At 36.1% G+C, this 26,906-nt stretch overlaps 2 protein-coding genes across 2 annotated transcripts; both read left to right on the top strand.

Annotated features, from left to right (window-relative positions):
• Positions 1 to 1,054: 1,054 nt before the first annotated feature.
• LOC133180631 (uncharacterized) lies at positions 1,055 to 2,806 on the top strand. Its single transcript, XM_061315101.1, has one exon. The coding sequence runs from the start codon at positions 1,055 to 1,057 to the stop codon at positions 2,804 to 2,806; it is 1,752 nt and encodes a 583-aa protein (XP_061171085.1).
• Positions 2,807 to 23,671: 20,865 nt separating this feature from the next.
• LOC133180632 (uncharacterized) lies at positions 23,672 to 25,306 on the top strand. The gene has a single exon (XM_061315102.1). The coding sequence runs from the start codon at positions 23,672 to 23,674 to the stop codon at positions 25,304 to 25,306; it is 1,635 nt and encodes a 544-aa protein (XP_061171086.1).
• The last annotated feature ends 1,600 nt before the right edge of the window (positions 25,307 to 26,906 follow it).

Genomic DNA, 26,906 nt, shown 5'->3' on the forward strand with positions numbered 1-26,906 from the left:
GTTTAATTGTTTAGCTATCAAATGTATTACGTTGAGTAGCTTTTACTTATAATATTAGGGATCTTTCTTAACTATGAAATCATAATAATTCTTGACTATTACAATTTTTATCACACACTTCCTCTAAAACAAGTTTGCATAATATTGAAATCCTGAAAGTAATTCCGCTAATTCAAGCTGAACAAAATTAAATTACAATGACCAATAAAAATCAATGTAACAAGAAATAATTGAGTAACACATTCAATATATACCTGTGGCCCTTTTCACAAAAAAAATCTTATGACTAAGACAAAATAAAATCGTACTCTACAACAAGTATCTAAGCTGTATTAGGTCACAAAGTATCTTATTATTCTTATACATTAGATTTTATTGTAGTTAATATCTGGGGAAATAATAAACATCTTTATTAAACAAAAAAATATACAAAGTAGTCAAATTGTTATCTTAGTCGTAAGATTTTTGAGTAAAAAAGGCCACTGGCAGTCTTCCATTATTTGAGAAAGCGGTGTTTAGGTCAATAACAAACACTGAAGGAAGACAAGATAAAATGCTAGTACAGCATGACGCAGTGTTTAATGAAAGCATTAGTGAGTGAATGTATAAATTATACACAATTTATACAAAATTTGTATTACAAATAAATATCTTAAAAATAAAAAAAAGGACAACGACCCACTAAAGCTTGCTTGTTTCACAACATCTTTTTCTTTATTTGTATTGTATATATATACTAGTTAGAGAGCGTGTTTGATGGGCCTTTTCAGCATACCAAAAAGAATATTCGCCATTTATCATTTTTTCTTTTATTTTTGCGTTGAAGAGAAACGGATTATGGAAAAACAATGTCAAGAAAATGACATTGAATACTATCAAAAAGACATCTTGAAAATATTTTTAAAGAGTACGAGATTTAGTCGCTTGCTCAAAAAATTAGGGAAGCATATGCAAGATGCTGTTTTAAATATAATCATTTAATATTAATTATTTACACTGTTAAATATCGTGGTACATTGACGTATTGTTTTTAAATGTAGTTGCCTTGGACAAGATGGCTGAAAATAGAGTAGAAGAATCTAGTGGAACTGCTCAGCACTACATAGTGTGTGCCATATGTGGAGAGAGCTCCAACCTCTACTGCAATGACTGCCAACAGAGCATATGTGAACAGCACAGAGATGTCCACCTCCAAGAAGAAAAAAACAGCCACCATGAAGTTGTTCTTTATACAAACAGAAGAACACCCTTGCCGGCAGAAAAATGTTCAATCCATCCAACAAGAGACCTTGAAATCTACTGCGACTTTTGCAAGAATCCTATTTGTTCCAAATGCTCCACTTCAAATCACAGAAATCACCAGACGTCTGATCTAGAGATTGTCTACAATGAAAAACTACAGCAATGCAAAGATCGACTTACAAAGATCCGTGAAGAAAAATTAAATTCCCAGACAGAACGAACAGAAAAAGATGAGGAAATATTTACTCTGATGAGATCTGCCATGATGCAAAGAGCTCAAGAGATGAAAGAAGTTGTGGATGCCGTTCTTTCCGATAAGGTTGGTGAGCTTGGTGAAATGAAGGAATCATATTTAAAAGAAACAGAAAAAGGGAGGTTAACAACAGAAGCCTCTATCGAAGCACTTAAAAACGAGATGGAATCGGCATCAATGAAGCCGTCCAGTCTCTTAACATTCCATCAGAGATTGTCTTCACAGGCACTGGAGATAGTGCAAGAATCTATAACCGATCATCCAACATTACCTACATTCATTAAAGGTTCAGAAAATAAAAGAGAAATAGAACAACAGTTTGGGGAAATTAATTGGCCAGTAAAGGATCTGAATTTCTCTCGACACGAAGAAGCAATGAATTTTAGTCAGAGCCTTCTAACTATGAGTAAAGAGAGAGAAGAAGACAGAGGAATGACAAAATCGCTTCGCAAGATTAAAGTTGTTCATTCAATTAAATTAGATTTGAAAATAAAAAGAAAAATTAACATTTGTACACCAGCGTATCATTTATCTTTTTTGTCGTCGGGGAAATTCTGGGCCAGTAACAGCTGGGGGAACCTCATCCTGTTTGATATGGAGGGAAATGTGTTAAAGAAAATATCCACTAATGTAGTAGATGTCATAGGTTACCACTCCGTCACAGTAGAGGGGCACCTTCTCTTCACAACTGCCAAAAGTAAAGCAATCTGCCAAGTGAATTGCGAAATGAACACCACAAGAATTATCTCGACTGAGGAGTGGGAACCAGGGGCTATTTACTCCTCCCACATCAATGGAGATATACTTGTGGGGATGACTAAAAATAAAGAATTCAAGGTGACCAGATACAGCAGGGAAGGGAAGAAACTCCAGGTGACCAAGAATGATGATGAAGGAAACAACCTTTACAAGAGTATAGCCTACATCACAGAGAACATCAACGGTGACATCTGTACATCAGACTATACCGCTCATAGAGTGGTGGTTGTGACCAGTTCTGGACAATACCGCTTCTCTTATTCTGGTCACCGGTCTCAGTCCGGATTCCGTCCGTATGGAATCTGTACAGACTTTCTGGGACATATCTTGGTTTGTAACGGTTACTGTCCCTTGTTTGGCAGAAATTGCTCCAGTGTCCACCAGCTGGACATGGATGGCCAGTTCCTGTCGCTTCTACTCACGTCAGATCAATGCCCATACAAACCCCGCGCTCTATGTTTTGATGAGAAGCACACATTAATAGTCGGGAGTGAGGATAGTTCTACTGTCACTGTGTACAAATATCTCCAGAAGACAGAAAATTATACATAAATATTCACTGCCAGATGGAACCTCTTATAAAAATTGCGCAAAATCAAACTAAGCTCAACGTTTCAATGTAAAATTAATTTATGATGAATATAAATCTATAGTTCTTGGTGAATATGAGATTTTCCATGTATTGTGAAACAGGCTTTGGTTTGTTTCTTCTGGTATTTCTCAGATACTGGATTTTTGTAGCTTTTTATAGCTTTTATTGTTCTACTCTGCATTGTTTGGTTGCTTGATTGTTGTTTAACATTTTCATATCTTGTGATTGGGCATCTTGAATATTACTTTGACTAAAGGAAGTATCCTGATATTGCTATTAAGGATATACTCTCCTCAGCCAAAAACACATACTCTTGATATTGTTATTTAATTAGATAGTCTAAATGAAGCTTTAAATTGAATTTTTCGTGCAATATTTTTCATTAAAAGACTCCTTGTTTGATTTAGTGTTCTTTGAAGTCTTACAAATTGTCTTGGCAAAAGTACATGTGTAGACATTAATGCACCAAAAAAATTACCAAGAAATAAATTTTTCGATATATCTAATTTCGGCTTATTCTGCTTTACACAACAATATTTTTTAGCACTATATGACAATGGAAGTACATTTAACTTTATATATTTTATATCAATTGAAGTTGATAGAAGAACTTAAATACCACAAATGTAAAAATTAAAAACATGTATTTTTATTGAAGCGGATAAGAATAGTTATTTTATTCTAAAATATATTTGTTGATCAATTGCCAATTAAAAATGCATAATTAAGGTTTATATCAGGGATGGGGTAATGATAATGTGTAATGGTAATTGACAGTAATTAATTACGAATTTTGATGTAATTGAAAGTAATGTGCAATTGGTCCAATTTTCAATTACATGTAATTGTAATTCAATTAATTACTTTCGAGAAAAGCATGTAGTTCACAATTACTTTTCAATTACATTCAATTACACTAGTGTTTAATACATGAGAAATAGCCCCCACTCCCACCCCTTCAAGTCCTATAAACTCTATGCAAAAAAACATAACTGAATATTTTAAAAAATGTTCTATAATTTTTTTTTTTTTAAATTATATATTTCTTTTATTTCGTGCATTGCTGCTTCCTCTTTAAAATGCATTTTCTTCCAAATTTTTGATCATATTTATCTCTTTCTTTGTTATGTAGAAATAAAATTAATAATTTCGATTAAGTTGTTTATGAATTGAAACTTAGATTATCTAGTCCAATGGCTTCTAATCCTTTGTTTGCCATACCTACAGCTTGTGTTAAAAGTGATTAACAGGTACTTATTAGTGCACTAGGGTCATGTACATATTGACACGGAACTTAAATAGAGATTTTACACTCATTTTGACTTTTTTGAACACACACATTGACTATGTCTTCCCACAAATCTTTTTTTTTTTAATGTATAATTTGGTGTTATAACACCAATATTTATAATTTATTAAAAATTTGTGGGAAGACAGTAGTTTGACACACAATATGTCAAAATCAATGTACTAGCATTTTGAGATATATTGCTTAGGATGATGAATAAGCAGGAAGCAATGCAAAATGCATCCATTGTTTTGCATAAATATCGCAGAAAGTTTTTGAAGGGACACATTTATTAAGGTAAAACAGCATCCAGGTCCTGTAAAAGGACCGTGTCCTGGTTGAAAATTGGCTCTCTTTTTCCTCCAAAATTCAGGTAACTGATTCCCTAATGATGACCAAATTAATTTTTTTTGATGCTGTTTATTTATAGAAATAACAAGTTTTGAAAGTTTAATCATTTTTAAAGATATATATCATCTATATATAGGGAACAAGTCCACTATTTAACTCTTCGATCAACAAATAAATAAAAATCAACAACATTTCCCAATTTGGCCACGTTTTGGATTAAAGATTCACAATTAAAAGGGTACAGGACCCTGTACCAAAAAGGGTCAATTAAGCCAGGAACTTGCTATTAGTCATTATGTACCGTATGTATTCCTGTTACAATGCCCCAGTGTAAAATGTCTTCATTGTGATAGAAAAATCTTTAAACCTGATAGATGTAGGTTAGGGGACACAATATTTCAAAATTTCATTAACATCTAAACAATGTTTACTTCATGTAAAAAAAAAAAAAAAAGGAACTGAATCTATATGAATTAAAATGAACGTTCATGACTATTTATCATTGTTATCTTTATGTTTTTTCTTAATGTAATTTGTAATTTAATTAATTACATATCCGAAGTAATTGTTATTTAATTAATTACATTTCAAAATTCTTGTTATGGTAATGGTGATTTAATTGAAGGTTTTGGGAAAGTAATTGTATTTAATTTATAACTTTCCTATGTAATTGACCCCATTCCTGGTGTATATACACGTATTTTGAAAATATATAAGATATAAAGTCTATATACAATGACTAACTTTAATGATTAACTTTGAAGAAATGATATGATAAAATACTCATTACTTGTAATTTATTGACATTTATGTGAGCATTTTCAATTACTACTGATTTCCAGAAGCCGGTGATTAAAATGATACTTGATTTTCACATTGGCATATATATATATATATATATATATATATATATATATATATATATATATATATATATATATATATATATATATAACAAATTTAAATGGAGAAAATTATAAATTATAATTTATTCATTTACTGATATATTAAACAACTATCATTTTCAAAAATGCTTTGAAGTAGGTTTAGATATACCCGTTTGAAAACCATAAAATACCGGTTATTATTTGTTCATTCTTCTACGTATACGGGGGAATTAAATGGAGGAGGAAGTGTAGGATTTTGATGGATATGAGTTACCCCCACCTCTCCCCCGTATTCTCCGACCTATTGGAATTTGACACCTCCTCTTATAATTCGTTTTATCTGTTACAACATTGCAAAAAATTATTTTATAAGTACAGGTAGTAATATTCAACCTGTTACATAAGTAGGTATTAGCCGGTTATTATAATAAAGAAGACACGTTAAAAAAATATCTAAAGAAAGGTTCATAAACGTACGTGGATGCAGGTGAGAATTTACCCTCCCCGTCTTTGCATATGTCCAGTAACAAAGCTCTCTACAAATACAAAAATCTATGCAGTTTAGCATTTTTAAGATAATAATTAATTTTTGCAAGATTGCAGACATAAATCTCTGTTACACTAAAGCTTTATATGTTTTATTTGGAGAGGATTAGTTTCTGTTATGTTTGTTTCTTTCTTTAACGTCCCTTCGAATATTTTTCACTCATATCGAGATGCCACCATTTGCCGGTGGAGGGCTGTAAATTTAGACCTGTACTTGGTACTTAAGGCTTTTGAGCAGTGAGGGATCTTTTTCGTGCCCCCCTTCTGGGACACTGTACCTCGATTTATACAGTCTCATCCGAAGGATCGGTCTCCACGTCCCAAAGTGAGATTCGAACCCGCAAATAAGGATCAACTCCTTACGCTACAACTCTAGAGAGAACGCTCTAAACACTCGCCACGAGGGCGACTGATGAGGAAAAGACTACACTGCTTAAAATTGTGATGGAAATCTATGAAATAATGCAATGTATTAATGTATATGAAATGTGTGAAACCTTTTAATAAGTACAAGTAGATATGTGTGGACCCATTGTTTCTTATCTATAGGTTTGGTGAGGTGGTGGTGGTGGTGGTTCCCAATCCCTAAAAAATCGACTCAAGAATCTTTAAGACATGAGATAAGATTAATCGCCTTTATGACTTTTCACATAAAATGTTGGAACTGAATAAACGAATTATAAGTACTATTTGTTTTACCAAAAAAAAAAAAAAATTTAAAAATACTTACGATAGAATTTGCGACATAGATCTTACGATATTGCTACAATGCTTTTGTTTTACACCTTAAAGCGTATCTTAAGATAGCTCTAAGATATCTCTTCTTTTAAAGAAATTTAACATGAATGCATCTATTGGCATATCTTAGGAAACTTTCATGCAGGTCTTATAACAGTCAGTTGAAATTCTCAGAAGAGGTCTCTTACTGTGGCTACCAATTAGACATTTATATATTTTAGACACATTTTAAACGCTTAATAAATTTGAAATAGTAATTTCCATTCAATGTTGTCTCGATACATCCCGTGAACTCAAAATAAATAACACTACAATCTGCCAAATCTCCTCATACTGATTTTTATGTTTAACTGACTATTGATATTACATGTAATTGCCAACTAACAACCTCATGTATGAGGAACAGGATGACTTCAGCTGTTTTCATCAACTTCCCTTATTTATGTAGTTGAAGTTACCATTGAATATTTTTCTTATGAAAAATTAATCGACTCAACCACAATACTAGTTTGAACTGTATTTAAATCCATCTATATGAAAGAGTTCTTAAGACTTAGGCTCTTCAGTCAATGAAATGCACAGACCTATATAACAATATTTTATGTGATTACATCCATTTTGTACGAATAATTTATACAGATACATGTATAAGTATAAAAAGAAATTGTCTTTTTTTCATTGATAAGAAAGGTTACAATCAGAACAGAAGAACAATTACATGACCGCTATGCGGGAAACATTACGGAAAGAAAACATTACTTTTTGTTTTATTCCACTATCTTATATCTCACATGTCCCCGAAGAACATGTTCAGAGTACCATTAAATTTTGAACCCAGGTGGGCCACAAACAAATTAGGTGATGTTACAGGGATTTCATCACTAAAGTTAAGGTCGTTTTTCTGCGATCGATCACCGTTCCTCATCATTATCTTTTCTCAAGCCAACGTTTTCAATTTGAAATGCAAAAAAAAAATTCTTTTTCTTTCTTCAGCAAAAGTTATTTTTCTTATTTCGTATCAAATTGTCTGTTTGCAAATGAATTTTTGCATTCAAATACTCTTACATTATTTTATACCCAATCCGTTTGTTTAATTAATGTTTTTCCATAGCTATTTCTGCACCATTGCTTTTGAATCCACTTAAACACAATTTCTTAAGACTGTAAGCTAATATTTACATGCTTTTCGAATCACAAATCTGCTCTATAGTGTGAAATTTTCACTCTTCAAATGAAAATTAAAATATTTTATAATGATTATGTTTCTTTCTTACAGTATTGAAACCGTATATCATGATGACAATCAGTTCAAAGGTCACTGAATAAGGTTTGCCTGCCAATTAAAATATCACCAATAAATGTCCTGAAGTCACCGACTAAATTGCCGCTCGCCATGGCAGCACTGTTAAGGCATAGTATTAAGAAATCAAGGGAATATAGAAGTCCACATATAGATACCTTTGTAAACAGAATTTATTTTTGCATAGCTATTATTTTATCACATGACTTTAATATTGATTGAAATAACATAGTATGCACCACTCTGTAGTGAATCTAGCACAGTCATCTTATTTGGAAGTCACGCGATAAAGGTATATAATGTGTACTGCATAGAGGTCATGCAGAGGTTTAAACAAATTTCAATATCGCAAGGGCATACCCTCAATGAAAGTGAAATTTCAATTCATAAATTGTTTCTATACATCTTGTGCTTTCTGTAAAAGTACTGCTACTTTAAGGTATTCAATGTATAATGAAAGGATTTTGAACAATTTTGAATCATTTTAAACTAGTTAAAAATGCATTGCTAGATAACAATGAAAGAGAAATAAACCAAATTCACATGACTGATAACATAAAAGAAACTGGTCATTTTGCACTTTAAAAGTTTCTGAAGAATTATCTGTCCTTGATGCAAAGAAAAAAATTTAATTTCGTCAAAATATTTGCGACAATTGATTAATTTTATTTCATATTTTAGTAAAGAGAGAGAGTGTATGCATATTTTCACCAAGAGCTTTTTATGAAATTCAAATTACTTTTTACAATATCTTAATAACACTTGCATTGTCCATAGACTTCAATATAAAATTCAATGTGCAATTAATTTGACAATAATCAAACTTTTGTAATTTTCTTTGGTGGAGTATTTTTATTTCATAACACGTTCAAAATGATACCATAATTACAAATATGGGACCGTTCATTTATTAGATACAAAATATGGTCGTTATACATTGAATACCTGAACTGGAATTCTCATTCTTTATTTGTTTAAATTTCAAGTAATGTGACTCCACCTGAAAAATCAGTGACCTTTACGAAGGATTTTGTGTGTTTGTTAAGTAATAATCTCGATTTCGCTGAAGCAGCAGCATTTTTCAAGTTAACGAACAGTGCTTCTATCTATATTTTTTTAAAAAAAAGTAAAGATCTATTTGGTGTTTTCCCTTGCGCTAGGGTGATTAAATTAGGCACCTTGATGTTAAATTCGCCATCCCTTTACACAAAACAAGGGATAATAAATCCAATACACTTTCTTCATTAGAATTTAATAATAGCAAGTATTAGTAATTTTTTAAAAAGTTTTCAAGTAGGTTTAGTTTAACCTGTTTGAAAAAGAATATCAAAATTACGTTTATTATTTGTTCTTACTTGTATTGGGGGTGAGGATAGATGGACTGCGATTTAAGAGGATGTAGCCTCTCATGTTCATACTTGTAATATTAAAAGAAAGGACACAGGTCCCACCTTCCCCGAATTTTCTGACCTATTGATATCTGGCAGTCTTTTTGATAATTTTAACTTATCTGTCAATACAATCCAAAGAATTATTTTGAAAGTGCAGGTAGTTTTATGTTTATGAAAATAGTTTTCTTCAGTGTACAGGACATTTGCAACAACCTATATGAGGAGGTATTACATTACAGATGTTAATGTAAAAGAAGACACGCTATAGGAAATATCTTAAGAGAGAATAATAAGAGTGCCTAAAGACGAAAAATCTAGGTGGGCATTACGCCCTCACATTTTTAATTGCAGAGAGAGAGAGGTATCACATAGGGACAGACAAGAAATGATCTGATGAAATCTCATTCTTAATTTTCATTTATCTCTTTTTGCAATGCTTTATTCATTAAAGAGAAATTTATTGGTCAATAAAGTTTCTGAATGTTTTTCGAAACAAAGATTCAATCGGCTATAGTAGAGCTTTCCACCTTTGAGTTAAGAGAAAGAAGAAGATAGCAAAGGAGCCAAATCGCTATCTGAGATTTAAGCTGTTTTGTCAATTAAATTAGTTATGAAAATGAAATACAACTCGTACTATATTTCCAGTCCGAACTTCAAATGTTCTTGTGCTGTTGCGCAGTGTTAGCAGACTGGCCTAACTTGACTCGTAGCCGTAGCATTTGAATATGGCTTTGTGAATGTGGTCATGGATGAGGAATAATTATAAGATTTGTTTTTTTCATTATTTCAAAATGTATTCATTTGAGGTCTTTAGTAAACATAGAAAAATATATAACATCAGAATGATAAGGATGAAGATAACAAACAGTGATCGATCTGAAAAAAAAATCTAAAAACAATACAGATCCGAGAAGAGGACATAAAACTCGGACCACTGGAAATTCCACAGGTCTGATCAGGTGCCTAAAAGGAGTAAGCATCCCCTGTTGATCATTTACACCCGCAGTGAGCAATATGTATTGATCAGATAAACGGTACATCCCGTAGTCAAATTCAGTATAAAAACATAGGCCTAACATTTGGCATGAAAAAATCAGCCAAAATACGACCAAATGATAGGTTATATTTGCTGACAAGGTCATTATAAAGACCATAGAATTACGAAATGCAAACTTTAAACGAGGCTGTTGAAATCGCTGTAACATCAACTTATCTATCTGTAGCTTGTCTCGGTTTAAAAATTGATCTTACTTGGAGCATGCTATTGAGTATCGAATAAGTTGGGAGATGTAAAAACTATATCCAGGTGATAACGGGATATTACTTAATAAAAAAGGAAAGTTGACGATGGAAAAGTTGACGTCATCTCGCTTGTCATACAATTCAGTCGTTACTTGGCCCTTACCGTCTATAGTCAGTAAAAAAAAAATCCAAATATGAAACAGATGTGGCCGACTCTGTTGTGCCTTTTATTTCAAGTTCACTGGTATATATCGAATCAACATATGAATGAAAGTAATTTTTGTTATATGAAAATGCATCTTCGATACATCTTAATGTCGAATTGAAGGCCACAAAAGTTACATTTCAATGGTATAACTCTATTTGGTGTTATTGTAGGTATACGTACTTATCGTGTACTTCACAAAACAGATTCATGTAACTTGCTCCGAATACGTAAATCTGCTCTGCTTCAAAACCTTGAATTCCAGGATGAATAACACATTTTTGTCCCAAATATTTCAAAGCAGTTATATCATTAGGTTTCTTACATTTCGTTGGAGATAGTAATTGACAAATTATACGCCAGAGTTTTTGTGGAGTTTTATTTTCCATCTTTACGGGCTTATATGTATTATTGCGTGGACCCTGAGGTCCACGCAGAAAATATATAAGTGGAGTTAAACTGGATGCCATGGGGTTACGTCAGGCTACGCATGCGCGAGAATGCTAGAGAGTTCGCCTCTAAGACAACTTGCCCTTAGAACAATTCACCCTTTTCGAATCAGAATATGCCAATCATTGGGAAACCTCGCTCTAAAACCTGCACATCGTATTTATGTATTCTTTGGCGGTACCAAGATCTGAATTTCTCTTTAATACATATATCCTTTTATACAAACTACATTCTATGGTACAAGCATTTTAAATAAGTAGGAAGAACATAAGGAGATAGCTTAACAGCTTGAACATGTTGAATTAAAGATATTAGGTTTTTTAAAAAGATAGTCTTTACCATATTTATACCGGCATGAGTTTTGTGCATCAAGGTTCGCAAAATAATTTGATAGACAGCAATCGAAATATAGCTTGATAATGGCCTGTAGCAATGTTATTCCATGTGGGGGAGAGGGAGAAACATCAAAAAAAAAAAATCTGCCCACTACAGATCTGTGCTACACGTGTACCATATATCTTTCCAACGATGGGATATCTTCCGTATAAATTTGGTACAGATGTCAAGTCCCAGCCGTTATGCATTACATGTATCGAAATAACCCGATTTATTTTAAATGACAAAACTATAGGCCAATCGGGAATAAAATTTATCAACTTTGCTAAAGTACAATCGCTCAAAGTGGGCAGATCATTGTAGAAAATGTTAACGAAAGGTAAAGCTGTGCCACCTTTCAGAGTATAACCAATGAACTCGTCCATGGATGCATTGACCGTCGTTGTAACAAGAATAGATATGGGTTACCCCATATCCAAGATATTCAACTTTTAATTTACTCCAATTTTCACTAGAAAAAAAACTGCACATGTTATGAAACTGGTGTATAGTTCCTCATGTCTGTAGCAAATACCGTCACCAGTCTAAGCGTCACTAGCAAACAGTGCACACACCTGTGCTTGCAAGACCAAATAGCTAGCCGGGGTCTACACACGTGCGATGAAATTGTCAATTGCATCTTCTCAGACCTTCTGGCGAGCTCGGAAAAACACGTTTTTTTTGCCGAGAAGTTACGATTGCAGGTGTTGTTTATTAACCATTCCGTTATTTAAAAAGGGAGAAAAAACACACACACACAAACACAAAATTAATCATTTATGTGTTTTTAAATTGATCGAGTTAATCGATAACCTAGCATCGTTTTAGATAACGCGAGACCTTTTAGTGCGGATCGAGACCCTCAAGTGCTCCTATACAGACTTTTTGGAAAAGGGGTGGGGGGTGTGGGGGGTTCTAGGTCACACTGCAGGCACTTACATTCAAGCCCGTAGCAACGGTTTTAAAGGGGGTAACCTCCAAAATGAGTAGACAAGCAGAAATAAATAAATAAATTAAAATAACCTGTGCACCACCCTGTAAAATCCTATTTCGCAGGGGGGGGGGGGGCTTCGTCTTACTTTTTGGTACATTTTGCTTTCTTTTAAATGTTTCATTTTCTTTATTTTGAACCTTCCCGCAACAAAAAGTGCGGGGAAGCCTCCAATGCAAATTAAAACTTATATATTCAAATTATAACAAAAGATCTTTTTTAAAGAAAAAGTGAGCCACCCTCCCCAACACACTACGGGGATATTTTGAACCTTTCTCTTCATTAATTAAAATATCCCCATAATATAAGGAGATAAATATTCTCTTATGGATACTCCCTTTCATGACTTTTTATGCACTCTTCTTAAAGCTAGTTACTTTAGAAGATGGTCCAAAAATGGCATAGCCTTACGTTTGCTGGAATCTTCCGATGATATCAAAGTGAAATCTTTCATGTTGCGCGTGGGTGGCCGAGGCCCGGGGCCGGGATTGTGAAGGTACATGGAAGAAGCAATAACCAAGACTCTATCTAGAGAGCAGAAAGGGTAGGGATTGAAGAACTTATATTATTGAAAATTCTAGATGTAAAAATATATTACCGAGAAAAATCTCTCTCTCTTCCTCTTTATGCAAAAATAAAGGGGGTTCCAACACTCGAACCCCACTCCTTGGATCCGCGAATGGAGATTACGATACCTGCACACTTAAGGTAAGGTTTGCAACTCCCTCTAAATTTTATTTATTAAAAATTCTACATATGTCGTATATCTATTTACTTGGGAAGAGTAGCTTCATTATTTAACACGATTTCAACAGATATTGCCCGTCCCGTTTTTTGAGTAAAAGACGCCAAATTTGAGGTATTTGACGTTTCACATGTAAAGTTATTTTCTATGAAGAAATTGATATATTTTATAAACTATTGATATATTTTATAAACTATCATATTAGAATAATCAAAACGGCATAAATCATCATATTTTATGCTTAATTTATCTTATTTTTTTATTTCTGTTATTTAAAATTTAAAAATTTGGGTAAAAAGAGGATTTTTTCAATTTTCTCTAATAAAGTGAAACTGTTGCCATGGCAACCAACAAGTAAAAATCATCATTTTCTATATCTACCGATTCCACAAAAATCCAAGAAATTGTTAATTGGATTATTTTCATTACAATGAACTAAAAAAATATGTATGTCCCCAACACAGTTTCCATGGAAACAGAGACTATATAACAGGTTTTGTATATAAAAATCAGACTTTTTCTGCATTTTTAAAGTAAACATTGATACAATTTTGAGAAGGCATACTCGTCAAACAAATTTTTTTATTAAATTTCTTAGTTTCTTAGTATGCTGCTGTTGGAAAACCAGTTTTAGTAAACCAATAAAAGCTTTTTTGACCTCCTGTTGATTTTTAAATCATTCCAAAGGATTTCAACTACATGTATTAATTTCTAGACATCCTTAGCTAATGTCTTTACCCATCTATGACTAGTGAGGCTAAGTTACATGCTATCATTTGAGTGAAATGTTGTAGGCATAGTATCTAGGTAGCTGCTATCTTAGAAGCAGTAGGTTAACATATATCTACATATCAATCAATTTATTAGTCTGTTTATTTGTTTGTTTGATATCTCTTCAAGAATTTTTCACTCATATTGAAACGCCACCCCTTACCAGTGGAGGGCTACAAATATAGACCCTTACTCGACACTTATGGCCTTTGAGCAGTGAGGGATCTTTTTCGTGCCAGCAAATACTGTGATACAGGACTTTGGTTCATATGGTCTCATCCAAAGGACTGGTCTCCAAGTCCCGCAGTGGGATAAAAACCCACAATGCAAGGATCAACTCCTTACTCCGTGATTCTAGAGCAAATGCTCTAACCACTGCACCATGAGGGCGACTTTGATCAGTCCCAGGTTCTTGATAAATGCAGCTGTATGTAAGAAGAAAATAACATTGGATTCCAAGTTACAAATTCATATTTTAATGAGTTTACAGTGCAAGTACTTCAGATTTCAGTCAAATTGTAAAATTCTGCAAAGTTGACAATAATGGGAAAAAAATAACAATGCAATAATGACACAGATATTCTGTCCATTATCTATGGATATTTTGCTACAACATTTTACATGAAATTTTACAAACACTTTTTGAATGCTACATTGTCATAGAAACTTGTCATTAAAGCAGACATATGCCACATTCAATTAATACCTCTGTTGCATACATTTATTTTACTGAATATAAGTTCAAAGATGGAGAAGCAATGTACTGTAATCATCTATCTCAGAATCTTATTTTTTCTAAGTATAAGGAAAACAGCTTGTAGATAGAATGTTATTGTGCAATCGTTGTTTCCATGGATAACATTTATTGGGTAACCATTCTCCTCCAAATCCAGGGCCACTGGTATTGGAATATCAGGTTCCATACTTTGCTTGATCCATCCAACTTTCTTGAACATTCAGGAGTGGAATATAATGGTCTTTACTGTAATAGATGGCACAGATCTTCTAAGCAAGAACTGAAATACTTTTTCTGATTCTTTTCCAATCAAAGATCCATAATCTGAAATTGTGTGTTCATTTTCATATAATGAAAGGAATGGAAAAAACCCAGATGAAACGAATGAATTTCCAACATACTCACTTTATAACAAATAATGGTACTACATGTATTATAAAAATTAATGTATACATTTCTATAGATTGAATTAGATGAATGCAATCATAAAAGCTTGATGAGTGAATTTTCTAAAACACACCCTAAGATTATTCATAAATAGTCATGCATAATCTGGATCTCTTTTTATTTAAAAAATGAGATACATGTACTAATAAATGTAGAACTTAATTTACAGAAAGTATTCCCAGGCTCTCGTTAAAACCATTCAATCTAAATTAAATCTATCCACATCCCCCCCCCCCCCCATAATTTTGCCAATATATAGAATACTAAAGAAAACATAGCCATTATATGCTTGTGTCCCCTCAATAACGTCCGATGACTTTTTTTTTGTCAAGGAATTTTTTAATTATTGGTAGTGCCCATCTAAAATGAAAATGTTTGGTTTTCCTGGTGCCCCCCCCCCTCCCCAAACTGAAATTGCTTCCTACCGGCCTGATCCACATTATATACTAATGTATCACTTGGTGAGGAAAACATAAATACAGACTGTACTTTAGAAAAGCTCACCTGTATTATGTCGTAATTCCAACCTGTGCCAGCTGTCTCTATAAGCCCCCATCAAAGTTTACTTCAAAGCGAAAAAAAAAATATCAATAAAATTAAATTTATAAAAAAAAACAAACAAAACTTATATTTAAGGAATAACTGTCTTATTTTTTGGATTCATGATGTGATCAATCGAGTGGCTTGCGTGATAATTTGCATAAACGCCGAAGGCGTTTATTCATAAAATCATCATGCAAGCCAATCGATAGATCATCGTCATGAATCAAAAAAATCTGACAGTTATTCCTTATATTTACATGCTCCTGATTCTGCAAATTCCCGTGCTAATAGCCCCGCTTCCGTCTCTATTTGTCCCGCCCCGCACGTGATTTTTTTTAACCGCGCCTATCGATGAACCAGTAGATTTATGTAGAAATAAAGTATTTTTACAATTTGTAATTTTATCTCGGAGAAAGACATTGGAAATGTAAATATTTACATGTACCAACTAAACATGTATTTATTTTGAGAGAACCAAAATTTACCTCTGTCAGAGTAGGACAATCAACTGAGCTTAGCAATCAGTAAAACTTAAACAATACTGGAACATATATAGCCAGTGCATAGAAGTAAAATAGGAAAAGTACCGTAAACGAACTTTTTTTTATTCGCATCATCTTTTATTCACAATTCGTCAGTTTGAAACCAATCTGCGGCGATTATTTATCGCGACTTAGGAAACATTTTCTACAAATACAAAGCAAAATAAATGGTTCGTGGCGATAAATATTAGTGAATTAAAATATGTCACGAAAGTTGGTTTACAGTATTGAAAAAGTCTTGATACGGAGTCCCAGACTTTATGACTTTTAGTTTAAATCCCCCTCTTTTTAACCTACTTTTAATTCCTTTTTGAGATAATCATATCAAAGTTTATGATAAAATAATTAAAATTCATACTAAAATCTATCTTGGCAGAAAATCCATGTGCAGCACATTAAATATCACTTTGTATCTTTTGACTAAAAGAGTTAGAACATTTATTTGTTAACTGCATTCAAGATTGAATTTGATATTTTTTTTAAAATGGATTTGGGCTCCATGCCTTTTTTTTCATTGAGAACTAATTTTCAGTGAGAAATACACTAGATCTGAGTAAGTGTCAATCAATAATTTAAACTATTTCATTAAAAAAAATGATGAAAATGCTTTCCTGATTGTATTAAAAAATGAGAGAGGCAGGGAGAGAGAGATTTTAAAAAAAGTTGGATGACAACTTTTTCTGCATTGCAGGGTTTTAGTCACATGTAACTAATCCGAGATTCGCTGCACATGTCATACTGCATGTAGTAGAGTGTAACATTGAAAATTTTCACCCAAGAAAACCATTGTCAATCGAGGCGCATAATATAGACAGATAAAAGCAGGGGATAGAGTCCGAGGAATCTCGGATTAACGTGCACCCTGATCTGTTCATTCATTACTGTTTAAATCCGTTTATGTAGCTGACAACTTTCCGTAATTCGAAGTTGTAATACCGAATATGAACTACAAATACTTAAAAATTAACAGTTTAATAATTACCTGTCTGATGCAACTATATCAAACTGTCAAATGCTCCGTGACTTCACTTCCCTGTTCGGAGTGTATAGAGTAACAGGATGCTCCCACATCTATTCTTTCATTCGTTCATGATGTCATTTAACATGTTTAAGTGAAGTGGTGAAGTGCATGATTTACAATACATCTGATTCTTTGCTCCTGCTGACTTGAAACTTGCACAGTTCCGTATTTAAAATAAACTGTAGTATCTGTGCGACTGTCCCGTGGTACGACTTACTGTCTGTATTACTTCAGACGGCGGGACAGTCGCACGGACCTCTTCTACACGTGGATGCCAAGCTGACAGGACGTGTCAGGGACAGCAGCGGAGCGGGGAGTCGGCCCGGGCCAGAACCTACGGATCTGTATATATATTTGTATATGTGTTAATAAATACTTGTAAAGAACTTCAAAGACTTTACTGGCGCCCAACTCGCGGGGCCCGGGAGATTCCCGTACTGCTGTCAAAGTTAGTTTTTTTTTTCAGGCATCGTTTTAGCCGCCATTTTTGGTGCTGCTAGGTATGTGAGAGCACGTGTTGGTTTTTTTTTATGTATTTCTTGAATCAACTTTCAGAATTAATTTGTATTGTCTGTGATTTTATCTGATTTATTGTGATATTTTATTATGGATATGTCGGTAGAGGAAGCCGTGTCGGCTTTAGGCCTGGGCACTCGCCCGGCTGACAGGCGGTCAGACAATTTCAATCTTCGTTCTCCGTGTAGGATGGGGGTATACCCCGGGGAGGGGGGTTATTCACCATACGCTTATAGCGGGAGTGAGCATTTTGCCTCCCGTCACACACCTTTTGCTCAGTCAATGTCAGGCCACATGGGAGGGGGGTTGCCCCTGGGGGGTCCCTCTACACCTATGCCCGGCCTGCACTCGGGCATCCCCTGTGGGGAGGGTAGTGTATTACATGGAAAGTCAGGAAAAGAGGTACGGTTTGCCCAGTCTCAATTTGGCTCACCAGGGATGATGACCAGTGATTCCCTGGAGACCTCTCTAGGTAGCCCGTGTAGGTGTGGCTCACCTGGTAGCACTGTGGGTTGTAGCCCACCTAAATATGAATATAGGGAGGTTCCCTTGAATTCGGGATTAAACCATCCGTATTCCTTAGGCCATGTGCGACCAGCTAGTAGTAGCCACCATGTCCTTGTGGGAGACACAGCTAACCTGGGGGGCCCTGCTACCATGGGTTATAGACCAAGCCGCTTGGGTGCGGTTGTACCACACCCACTTGACCCCGCCCTTCCGTCCCATACACCGTGTTTTAGTCAGCAACCCGAGAGGCCTGTGAGGCCCGTAGATCCTGTAGGGCTCACCTGGGACCCCGCACCCATACAGAGCCAACCTAGTCTAGCAGATTTTGGTGCGCCCTCTTTCCCTGGGGATGATTTGCAACCCCGTAGCTCAATGCCACGCACTATATCTGCCCCAGCCCCTGTAAATGTGGGAGTGTCCCCAGCAATGGTTCATTCACAAGTAAATCCTTTAGACCCTGGTGTGACTGCTGCCAGACCCCAACCTACATCATTATATGCTAGTTCCACAAGCACACCTTACCATGCGCCCCAATCAGTGTACATCAATCCTGGGGGTAGGCATGCCCAACCCCCAGTACCCGACCACGCCCATTCTGTGTTGTATCGAGGCGAGAGTACTCCAGCCACACTCCATGGTATGGCTGTGCCCAGTGCACTGCAGCACCATAGTGTTCCTGTGTCAATGACTTGTAGTCCTGCCCATCCCAATACCCCAGCCTGCCATTTTGGAAGGGAGGGGGAGAGGATAGCACATGTTCAACCTAACATGTATGGGGCAGCCCATCCGGGATACTATGCTAGTCAGTCAGTCCCGGCTAACCAGGCTTGCAACTTTAGTACACCAATACATTATGGCTCATCTGGTTACCAGGGCACCACACCATACCCAAGTAGGGCAGCCAATGGGGGTAAGCCCCGGTATAAGGACCTTAGGTATGATGGTAAGACCAGCTGGAAGGCATTTTTGCACAAGTTCGTTAGGTTATCTCGCAGCCAGCTATGGACAGAGGAGGAGCAGCACGACCAGTTTTGTTTCTGCCTTGAGGGGGCAGCAAGCGAATACTATACCTTGCTGTTGGAAACCAGTAGCCAGCTCCGCCTAGATGAGATCTTGCAGAGATTTGAGAAGCGTTTTGGCTCCTCTGCCCCAGATCTCACTCATCAACTCAACTTCCAGGCTGCCAATCAGAATCCAGGAGAGTCACTTCGTCAGTGGGCAGACAGGGTGCTGACCTTGGCAACGTGAGCCTTCCCTTGTGTGCCGGACGTGCACACACATGCCATACCTAGGCTGTGTTATGGAGCCGAGGACCAAGACGCTGGCCTTTACGCCCTTGATGGACATCCCCGGACTGTGGAGGAAGCCATGGAGCGAATGCAATACTACCTGCACTCCCGGCTACATGGGCCTAAAGCCAAGAGAGAGGTGCGGAAGTTGATCCTCGGTGAGGACACTGGACGGGATGATCCTGGGATGGGAAATGTGGATGCTAGGGAGGAGCTTGAAGCTCTCCGGAGCAGGATAGAGAAACTTGAGGAGGCCTTGAGGCAGAAAGGATATGCCCCCTTTCCGAAACCTCGGAGGGCTGGTTCCCCGCCATCCAGATGGACGGCTCATAAGCGGAAGCCTTCTGTGTGTTTTAAGTGTGGAGAGGTGGGGCATTTCCGTAGAATTTGCCCCATTCGAGCTACAGGGAAGACAGTAGCCACTGATGGGCCGCGGGGCGGAGCCCGGATGAAGGGACCCCTTGGTGAGAGGTATCGTAGGCCTGAGTCCCAGGAGAGGGGACCAAGGAGTGGAAGGCCTGGATCCCAGGGAGGGCCCTCCCAGGCAGTTCGATTTATGAACCCAGAGCAGTCCCCAGAGAGGACTGACTCGGAGAGTAAGGAGCAGGGGGCTAGTCAACCCCCCTCCTGTATGCGGCGTAGGCGCAAGCGGCGCAGGCTAAGGGTCCGCTTTGAGACGCCCCAATCGCCGGAGCTATTCTCAGCTGAGGAGGAAGAGGCATCCTTGGACGAGGAAGTGGGGCAGCTTGTGGCTCCCCACTCCACTCCGGAGCCACTTGGACCAGCCCGGGATAGGACTAGGGAGTTTCAGGTCTTTGGGAGGACCAGCCCTGGTAGTTCTGATCAGGTATCACCCAAGAATGAGGGGAAGGAGACCTGTATACAAATTGGGCAGTCACGCCAATCTCAAGGCTTTGCTGTTAGCCTGTGCGTGTCATGCCTGGAAGTAGAGATGGTGGAGGAGTCTCTATTGGATTCTGCAGTTGAGGATATCGGTGTTACACCTCTCTCCCCAAGACCAGCCCAACCTTCGAATGAGGCGGCCTATGGTCAAGTTTCTGTGGGATCACTGAGTTCTGTGGACAAAGGCCCCACCCTGGAGGAAGATATAGATGGGGTCACGAAGGACCATGATGCGGAAGTGGGGACAACCCCATTTGATTCTGGCAGTTCCTTGTCGTCTGACAGTGTGACACCGGAGGAGAACAGTGCATGTCATTTATACAGATAAAGGCGGAGGCGTGGGCGACGCCGGAGGGTGAGTTTACCCTCCAGGGCCTGATGGTGTGACTGGTGTCACAGTTTCTCAGTAGTGAGTGGGCCTGATGACCTTGGCCCACTCGGTTATCGTTAAACAGATGTAGGATGATTGTCTGGGGATCATCCCGGACATACCACCTGGTTGGGAGTAATCCCGGACTTGTTACCTAGGATTAATCCTGGGTGTGGTTTTGCCTGGAGCTTGCTCTGGCACTTGTATTTCTTGGGCAGTTAGCCCGGGAGGGTGTTTACAGCGCCCCGACGTTGGAGATGGTTCCGGACCCTCTTTCCTGTGGTAGACTCCAGCCTTTCAAAGAAAACAGGGGAGAGTGTAGTATCTGTGCGACTGTCCCGTGGTACGACTTACTGTCTGTATTACTTCAGACGGCGGGACAGTCGCACGGACCTCTTCTACACGTGGATGCCAAGCTGACAGGACGTGTCAGGGACAGCAGCGGAGCGGGGAGTCGGCCCGGGCCAGAACCTACGGATCTGTATATATGTTTGTATATGTGTTAATAAATACTTGTAAAGAACTTCAAAGACTTTACAACTTACTAGTCCTCTTTTATTGGGTCATCAATCGTGCATCACGCTAAACGTCTTTCATATGTCCGATAAATTCTTCCGAGATTCCAGCACTTTAAATTGTTATACGATTTTCTACTGGAAATGTCCTTTGTTTGTTCATGGTTTGACAGACGAAATTCATTAGCGATTGAATGCTTAGTATCGCTGGTTTAAATTCCGCCGGTTTCAAACGCTTAAGTGACTTATAAGAGTTATCTCCCTGTAATCGCCAACCTTACCTTAAGCCTCGTTTAATTCTGTTGTTAATTTTAATGGCTACATTACAATTGTGATAGATACTTAGATCAACATTTCATATTCATATCATTTCAGGGTCATGATTTTTTTTTATCATTACAGCCTAATTAAGCAGACTTAAATAACGATGAAAATTACAAAAAAAATTAATTTAATTACACCTTTGTAAAATCCCTAAACCTGGAAAATTTCGTTTAGAAACACATGCATATGGTCCACGTATTGCAGTCCTTTTTTTAAAGGACAGCAACTTGTTCTGTCTTTATTGGGAATTTTTAAGCAAAGACTATAGAATTGGTATGTGGAGAGGTATCTTGAGATATTTCAGAAGATGAATATAGTTAAAAAATTTAAAATACCAAGTTTCTTTTAACACACTGCATCTGCGAAGGGAAAATTGTGTACTTATTATGACAACTTTAACAACAACAACAAAGTATGTACAAATCAACAACAACAAAAGATTTACAAAATATTTCGTTATTTTGTATTTGAAAATTGACATTGAAATTTAGATCCTTCAAATTATGTATTTCCTGTAAAAAAAAATTGAAAGGTAAAATCGACCCCAATATTGCACAGGACACCGTTAAACAAGACAACATGACGAAAACGTGTGATGTTTACATTTCTTATGTTTATTTTTTCGAGTACGGGAAAATCAACTATGAAATCGGACTTTAGATATTTAAGGAAAATAAAATATGCACACATAAGATTTCTTTCAACAACCATTCCAAAAATAATTTTTGTGTTTCCTATTTCACAAGATACCTCAACATGTGCACGTTGATTATGACCTTTTTACGTAATTATACTGCCCATGTATTCAACGAGTATAATATTGCTGTACTAGCAGATTGTGCATGACGCCACCAACGTATTGGACCAACAGCGTTGGTAAACGAGGAAGGGACCGATCTATTAATTGCATGATTTGTTAATGATTACAAGCAGACGTAGTTAAACTGAAATATGAAGGTAACGAATTGTAATCAAGCTAAGAATCCATTGAAACGAATAAGGAGCAGAGCAAACACGGACATCTTAAAACATCAGAGGTGGGATCAGTTGCCATAAAGGAGTGAGTATCCCCTGTCGAGCGGTCATACCCATCATGTGCTCCTTGTCATGGTCTGGTAAACGGAAAAATCTGAAGACAATTCGGTGTGAAAATAATGGCCTAACAGTTTGTTTGAATAATGCCAGTCAGCATTAGACTTAAAGGTATATTGTATTTGCTGAGTCATCTGTCCGTGTGTCCTTCATCCCCTTAAAATACCCATTAATGGACGTAAAGTGTCGGTAAGTTCAAGTAATGTTTGGTTAATGTCTTATTAATGTCTTATCCCCTTATGTCTTATTAACAACCTTTTGATTATATCCTTTAATATATGAACAAGGGTACTGTAAAAATGATCTATATATATTATAAAATAATCGTACTTAGAGGATATTTATTAGTAATAAATGAAAACGTCAAATAAAAATTATAATTCAATTTTTAGCACATTTCTTTTGCACAGTGAAAGAATATAATCTTTTTACTGCCCAATATTTAAGCCATATTTTCTCTTTAAATAACACGCCTTATGTAAATAAAGATTGGAGATTTAAATGTTATAGAAGTAATCACATCGACCTGAACAAACATGCTTTACAAATGGCTGACATAAACCATGCCTGATAGAGTAATGTGAAAGGAGAATCATTTACGACATCAAACAAAAAGGTAAAGAGTTTGTTATATCTATTTTTTCAGAATATGTTGGTTTTGATAATCTTTCATGTGAGAAAATTCCATTATTTACGCAAATCATTTGTAATAAATCATTTTAGCTTGATGATTGATAATCATGGACCAAGTACCAAATTCAGCCCAGCATGTTATTGAGTGTGACACAGAATCCTGTAGGAACTTCTCCGAGTTTTACTGCAATACCTGTCATCAGGGAATCTGTGACCAATGCAAGCAGCCACATCTAGAGCAGAACATTGGACATGAGATTGTTCTCTATAAGGAGAGGAAAAGAAAAGTTCCGTCAGAGAAATGCAGTATCCACCCCACACAAGATATAGATGTCTACTGCGATGATTGCCATAATTATATCTGTTCTACGTGCTTTGCGCTAAATCACAGTGATCATGTAGTGAGTGACCTCGAAACCATCTACAATAACACTCTACACCTATGCCAGACGGAACTGATGAATATCTGGGGAAAAGTCATTCCAAAAGCTAAAGAAAATATCAAATCACTTGGAGACAGGAGAGAATTTGTCAAGAAGAAAATCTCTGAGTTAAGGTTATCTATGAAGAAGTGTGCAGATGAACTGCGGGAGGCAGTTGACACAATATTGGCAAACGCTAGTGAAAAGCTAGACGAGATCAAGAACTCTATCCTAAATGATCTGATGGAACAAGAGAAGAACACACAGGAGTGTATTTATTACCTGGAAACGACTGTTACAGATTACGAGCGAAAAATGCCATCAATAAAACCTAGTGAACTACTCAAATTCCACACTGATATTTCATTAGCTCAACTTAAAACGCCTAACCTAGCAAAACAAAAACTTCCAATATTTATTACAGGTACATTGAATACAGATGAAATAGCAACACAGTTTGGTGAAATTAAAATAAATTCATCTGAAGAGCTTTGTTCTTGTATTACAAAAGTAAATGAGGTAGCTATTGATGCATCTGGTGTTTCACATTTATCAGCACTATCGGATAAATTTTGGGCAAGTGATAATTCTGGTTACCTCATTCAGTCTGACTTGGAAGGACACTTAGCACAGAAAATACCAATACATATGAGGGGCGTGTGTAGTAACCACATAGTGACAACAGAAGGAGAGTTATTTTACACAGATAATGAAAAACGAGCCATCTACAGAGTGACTAGTGACATGTCAACCACCAAACTAATATGCACAAGGGACGAAGAACCTGGAGCCATATGTGCTTCTCGCATTAATGGACACATATTAGTCGGGATGTGGGGAGACGACTACATGAAAATTTATAGATACAGCCCAAAAGGGAGGAAGCTACAAGACATTTCGATAAATGATAAAAGAAAGCATATATACTATAGTGTATGCTACATCACAGAAAACATCAATTTTGACATTTGTACGTCTGACTCCTGGGCCAAAAGTGTAGTGGTAGTGACTGGATTGGGAGAGTATCGTTATTCTTACTCTGGTCACCAGTCTCAATCTGGATTCATACCTTATGGAATCTGTACAGATAACCAAGGACTTATTTTGGTGTGTAACGGCTATAAGGATCGTTTAAATAATTGCTGCAGTGTCCACTTGCTGGACATGGATGGTCAATTCCTGACACTTCTGCTCACACCAGATCAATGTCCATACAAACTCCGTGCTCTTTGCTTTGATGACCAGGACACATTAATGGTCGGGAATGAGGATAGTCCTACTGTCACTTTGTACAGATACCACCAAATGAAAGGAAATTAAACATTTCTATATCTCGTAGAAGTGTGAACTCCGTCAAAATTGCATTGAATAATACTCTTACTAAATCTCCATAAAAAAATAATTGAGATGGTTTTGTTGCGTTCTGTCTTAATTTATGATCTCGAAATAGAATGGAATGTTTTCAATATTTAAAACCAACGTTTCAACCTGAAGATCTATACCTAAAGCTGACAAAATATGATTCAATCTTAAAGTTTATTTGTGATACAAGAAAAACTTTTTTGATTTTTGACTGTAAATATATTTTACCACTTCCTTACTGTGGAGTGCTAGATGCTAGTGTGTTTACTAGTGTGCTTGATCTTTTATACTTTATTCCATTTTTTTGTCAACTACTGCACCATCAACATTTTAGTCATATCCTTATGCAGTACAGTTAAGGACCACAATGGAAATATCAATTTTTCTAATGAAAATTAATTCTTTTTCAGAATGGCGATTCTGTTAGGTACCTTACTTATATTGGACAGATTTAATTATGATTATTAACGATGAAATGTTATATTTAGACTTGTCACGTGATGTGACACATATACCTGCAGTATTGAGGTCGACTATGAAGGGCATATCAAGTTGTAATTCTAAGTTTAATTTATAAATGTTTTCAACATCCACTGTATTTTGTGAAAAGTGCTGTGATCCCATTTAGATTTTATTATTGCATTGTTAAAATCATATTTGTATGACCGCATACTGAATTTTTTGTTGGTCAGCTGTATTAAATATAGAAATAATTAATTGATTTTCAAGATTTCAAGAGGATTGCCGCACTTTTCAAATAGATTAGTACTTCTAGAGTTTATGAGTAGAAGCTTGCCATGATCCATTGAGCGTATGCCCTTGCAAGAGTTCGATTTATGAAGACCCTTAGATTACACTCCAATGTACCTGCATGCAAATATACGGCTGTTGCAGTTAACCAGGAAATGTACGAATAATTTATGACCAAAATCACAAAAAAAGACATTCCACCCAAATCAATGACCTCTGAAATATCTGTAAATAATATTTCATTTCATTATAAAATACATTTCTTTGTTGTTAAAATATTACTTGATCTGCGTTTCTCGGCATACCAACTGCAACACGTTTTACGGAATGACGTCATATTGACAAGAGCAGTGCGATCAGTGACTTGTTTATGCGGGGTTTAACTGATGAGAAAACATGTTATAGTAAGCTTTGATGTAGTTTAATTCTCTCCTACAGTTTAAAATTTTATAGTTTTTTTTTTTTTAAAAGATTTCTATTTTGTATTCTATTTATTATTTACTGTATATTTACCGTATAAAATTAAGCTCTGCCTCCTTTTTGTAGCCTTAGCTGTGCTGCGTAAGGTGTTCATCAGTGCATCTTCACAATCGACAAAGCTTTCTCATCTAAAATTATTCTTATATCAAATTTGTTTATATAATTATTATTATATGCAGAAAAAGAAATTTCCATTTTAATAAAATACCTGTTTTGGGTTTGACAAAATTATTTTTAAATTGAATTTTACAACTTTACATTTCCCATCTATTGGTTCAATCTTTTCTATGCATTTAATATGCTCTTTGTAGGAACAATTTCTAAAATG

Source organism: Saccostrea echinata, unplaced genomic scaffold (genome assembly GCF_033153115.1).
Source record: "Saccostrea echinata isolate AGI-Se365-2 ecotype Australia unplaced genomic scaffold, CSIRO_AGI_Sech_v1 ptg000007l, whole genome shotgun sequence".
NCBI lineage: Eukaryota > Metazoa > Mollusca > Bivalvia > Ostreida > Ostreidae > Saccostrea > Saccostrea echinata.

Excerpts from the sequence above, each read along its gene's own strand:
- LOC133180631 (XM_061315101.1), top strand. The coding sequence starts at position 1,055 with ATGGCTGAAAATAGAGTAGAAGAATCTAGTGGAACTGCTCAGCACTAC.
- LOC133180632 (XM_061315102.1), top strand. The coding sequence starts at position 23,672 with ATGGACCAAGTACCAAATTCAGCCCAGCATGTTATTGAGTGTGACACA.